General features: G+C 41.0%; 1 protein-coding gene across 1 annotated transcript in view; it reads left to right on the top strand.

Moving 5' to 3' along the window:
- KCNAB1 (potassium voltage-gated channel subfamily A regulatory beta subunit 1) overlaps positions 1 to 4,649 on the top strand; it is a 593,583-nt gene that overhangs the window by 484,111 nt on the left and 104,823 nt on the right. The window contains exon 3 of the mRNA XM_007943554.2: positions 3,163 to 3,200. Coding sequence (XP_007941745.1) covers positions 3,163 to 3,200 — 38 coding nt within the window. The remainder of the gene's footprint in view (positions 1 to 3,162; positions 3,201 to 4,649) is intronic.

The following is a 4,649-nucleotide window of genomic DNA, read 5'->3' as shown; positions in this document are numbered from 1 at the left end:
GGCACTTAACAACAACAACTTATTCAAAATGTATTAAAATACCAAGTGGGTCAATTCCATTTCAGCCAAGCAAAGCTAGACTGCAAGCTGAGTGCAATATGTGGGGTGCCTATTTACAACTTTTTCAGATGGCAAATGGAACAGTAAAATAATTCATACCTTATCTTTGTTTTGGGATTCTCTAGGTGGTATAAATGGCTAACACACTTGGCTGCTAACCAAAAGGTTGGAGATATGAATCCATGCAGAGGAGCCTCAGAAGAAATCTACTTCCAAAAAAATCAGCCATTGAAAATTCTGTGGTGTACAGTTCTACTCTGATACGCATGGGGTTGCCAGGAGTCAACTTGACAGTAACTAGTATATAGATAACTTTGCTTTAATTCCTGAGAATTAAGGGAAAAAGTACAATCATATCAACATACTTCTGTCGAGTTTGAAATGCAAGTATAGTAATTAATTTGGAAACATTTTGATGAGGCAGCATGGCACAGTGGAAAGGACAGCTGTCTTAGTTATCTAGTGTTTCCATTAGCATAAACACCACAGATGAGTGGCTTTAACAAACAGAAATTTATTTTCTCACAGTTTAAGAGGCTAGAAGTCCAAATTCAGGGTGTCAGCTCTAGAGGAAGGCTTTTTCCTTCTGTCAGCTCTGGAGGAGGGTCTTTGTGTCTTTTGAGCTTCTGCTCCTGGGTGATGATCTTCATGTGGCCTGGCATCTCTCTTCCCCCATCTCTACTTGCTTCCTTGTTTGTTCAATTTTTTGTTTATTTGTTTGTTTAATCTTTTTTATATCTCAAAAGAGATTGACTTAAGTTGCAACCTACACTAATACTGCCTCATTAACATAACAAAGAATATTCATTCCCAAATGGGATTATAAACAGTGGTAAGGAGGGTTATGATTTACAACACATATTTTGGGGGGACACAGTTCAATCCATAACAACATCCTTCTTGAAGGTAGGAGTTTGGGTGGCGTTAGTTTCCTCATCCCAAAAGAGGGATAATAAAGTTACCTTGTAAGTTGTTTACAATGATTAGAGATGAAAATATGCAGATTTCTTAGCATACTGTTTGGCATTTTAAATGTGTTTCATAAATGGTAGTTAAGATTCTTACTATTAACTGCAAAATAAGTTTCCAACAACATTGCTTTGTGTTTTCCACAAACATCAATTATGCCAGGCCCTGGATGGTCTCACTCCTGCCCATCTCTGCCCTGTGCACTCGTGTTTCTTTGCCGGCCTACGGCCCCTCACTCCACTTCATCACCCTCTTTGCCTTGCCCATACTCCTACCCAGACCTGGAGTACCTGTTCCTTCTTTCTTCATTCTGTTAAGTCTTTTAAGACTCAATGAAGATGTCAGCTCTCCTAGGAAGCCTTCCTTGAGTGCCACCCCTCTCCAATCTAGTATGGACATACCCTTCCTTACTGCCTTGTTTGCCACAGTCATAGCATTTATCAAGTAGTATTGTAAACTGTCAGCTCCTGGGAGAAAGGAACTGGGTCAGTCACCTCACTATCCCTGTTGTTGTTGTCATGTGCCGTTCAGTCATTTCCGACTCATAGCAACGCCTCCTTGGGCTTTCGAGGCTATGTCTCTACTGAAGCAGATTGCCCATTCTTCCTTCCGAGGAGTGGCTGATGGGTTTTGTGTTAGATTGGGTTCTCTAGAGAAACACAAAAACCAGCAAGTATATATACATATATTTATAGAGAGAGAGAGAGAGAGAGAAATTTATCTTAGGAAAATAGCTCACAAGCATATAGAAGCCGACAAGTCCAAGTCTCTGGAGGAAATTGGCTGGCAACAGCCTTAGCTTCCGTAAGCGCAGGGGGCCGAGACATTCTAAGCTGGCAGGCAGTGCACTAGTTGTTGGCTCCAACAAAAGGCGAATCCAAGATCTCCAGGCCAAGCGATGGGCTGCTCCCTCACGGAAGTTTGTAGTCCGCACACCAGGATTCCAATCCCTCAAAGAATGTGGCTCTTTCCAGGATGTCCCTGGATATCTTGGAAGCAGGCCACACCCCTAGGGAAACTCCCCTTAGGCAGACTGGCCACTCAGAACACAGTCATCTGATCCCATCATGGGAACAACCACACAGAACTGGGGTCCAGTCAAGTTGACACACAGCTCCAACTGTCACAGGTTTGAACCGCCAGCCTTCTGGTTAGCAGTCAAGTGCCTTGAATAAGCATGTAATCAGGCTTAAAAAATTGATAAGGAAGAAATTAATAAGGTATATGGACACTAGAGTGGCAGGAATCCACTCAATGTCTACTTCTCTCTTGCTTTACAAATGAAAATTTTTGACTATTGACTTTGCTTTTCTCTACTTGCCTTCTCAATCTTCACTCCAGCTACTGTCTCCACCCCTACCTCAAAACAAATGGAGATTTCCATTTTGGAGTAGCAGGTCTTAAGGGTTACCTCCTAGATCTTGAAAGTGAGGACAAGCCTCCTTTTCAAAAGTAATGGGGAATACAAAACAGAGCCCTTTTTTTGGTGGCAAAAGAGGGGAGAATCATTACTCAAGGTCTTATTTTCACTTTCAGAACTAGTGGCTTCTTAGCTAAGTGAAGGAAGGATAGATGTGCAGTGATGTGAGCTTGGTCCCATTGCCTATTGTCATTGAGTCAGTTCTGACTTATAGGGACCTTATGGGGCAAAGTAGGTTTCTAAGGGTTTCATAGGGTTTTCAAGGTCACATGCTGCCACATACTCTCAGAACATCTGGTAGGTGTAAACCACCAGTCTTTCAGTTAGCAGCTGACACTTAAGCACTGCACCACTAGGACTTTTTGTGGGCTTGGTAACACTACCTTATTACCTTCTTGCACACCAGCATTCATGTTACTATTTCAGAAGAAAAAGCATTTCTTAGGACAGGGCTGTCAGCATGTATGTTGGTTTGGAATGAAGAAAAGAATCCCTCTTCATCTAGAGGGATACTGACCCATTCTGGAATATTCAGTAAGAGGTGAATGAGCTGAACTTCAGCCCCCATTTGGTCCCTGTGCAGGCACCTTTGTGCAGTGAACTACCTGTGCAACCTATTAAAGTAGGCCTGGTGTAAGAAAAAAGTTTCCTCTCATTATGCACAATTTTAGAAAGTGATTATAAATAATGTGCAAATATTTATTATTTTCTAGGAACATGGGTGACTTTTGGAGGTCAAATTTCAGATGAGGTAAGTTACTTTTGGTTTCCATTGTACTGATCAAAGAAAAGGCACAGAGAGCTTGATAGTAGCATATTATTTCTGGGACCCTGACATTTTACTAAGATAATGTCTTAATCATGGAAAATTGTTAGGGTTGACACAAACAGTACTTTTAATTTTACCTTGCATTATGTATTTTTCACATTTAAACTATTAAGAGCCCTTAAGCTTATTCATCTATTAAACATCAAGTTCAACAGTTAGAGAAAGAACCACTTGGGAATTAATAATTAGTCACTTTATGAAAAGTTTTTATTGTTGTTTGGTTTGGTTCATGTTTTGGTTTATTTATTTTAACTGTTTTAGGTCCACCTGGGGTGAGAAACTTGTCCAGGTTTGCATGGAATTTTCCTGATTTTAGCACTGAAAACCCATGTTCCGGAAACCCTCTCACTACTGGGAGAATTGAGATAGCAGGTCACCCTGGTTTGGGCAAGTTCATTCAACCTTCTGAGCCTCCTTCCTCCTAGGATAATAATGCCAATGTTGAGAAACTGTTAAAAGGATTCATCATGTCATACATGTCGGACTTTTGCATAGCTCTCTGACTTATAAGTAGCAGACATTCAACAAATGGCAGCTATTTATAATCATCATATTTGAAATAAAACTTTCTTAAATCATCTTTTCCACATTCAAAATAGTGCTTTCCAAATGGATATGTTTATTACTGTTTTTCAGGAGTACTTTCATGGCATGAGTGAGATATGCAGGCACGGAGTGTCAATAACTGCCCTGCATAGTGCCCTCAAGTCTCTCTAATCCTGCCTTGCCTACCTGCAACACCACAAGGAGTCAGGGATAGCGTATGAAGCAGATACACTCAGTGGGAGCCAGTCCCATTCTGCCATTCACTAACTAGATTTACTGACATTTGTATCCACTAACAGTGGCCACAAGCATAAAATGAAGACAGTAGAAACAACTCAGCAGGATCACGATTAAGATTAATGAGATGATGCCTATAAAGTGTTTTGCCTGGTGCCTGGCACAGAACAGCCCTGACAGAGGAAGCTCTTATTATTATCCCTGAGGAGAAGCTCAAGGGAATAGAAATTCTTCTCCACTGCTCCAAAAATCACCAGTGTTATTTAACAGACATAGAGGAAGTGTCGTAACTGCATTTCTTATCTGTCTAAATGCCTTTTATCAGTATTGGACATAGGTAACCTTAGAGAGCTCGTTGCATGCTGAGTTCCTTGGAAAATAAACTCTGAGATGGAGATTAGCATATAGGAAATTCATTTAAAATAAATAAATAAATAATACACCGAACTCGCTGCTGTTGAGTCAGATTCGACTCACAGAGACCCACCCCCCTTGGTTTTCTGAGGCGGTATCACTAAGGAAGTAGATCGCCCAACCTTCCTTCTGAGGAGTGGCTGTTGTTGTTGTTATTTGCCATCGAGTCGGCCC

The sequence above is a fragment of the Orycteropus afer genome, unplaced genomic scaffold, assembly GCF_000298275.1.
Source record: "Orycteropus afer afer isolate SDZICR_OR568_19922 unplaced genomic scaffold, OryAfe1.0 scaffold00109, whole genome shotgun sequence".
In the NCBI taxonomy this organism is placed as follows: Eukaryota; Metazoa; Chordata; class Mammalia; order Tubulidentata; family Orycteropodidae; genus Orycteropus; species Orycteropus afer.
The sequence above is the reverse complement of the archived record's forward strand: the minus strand, read 5'-3'. Positions and strand labels throughout refer to the sequence as shown.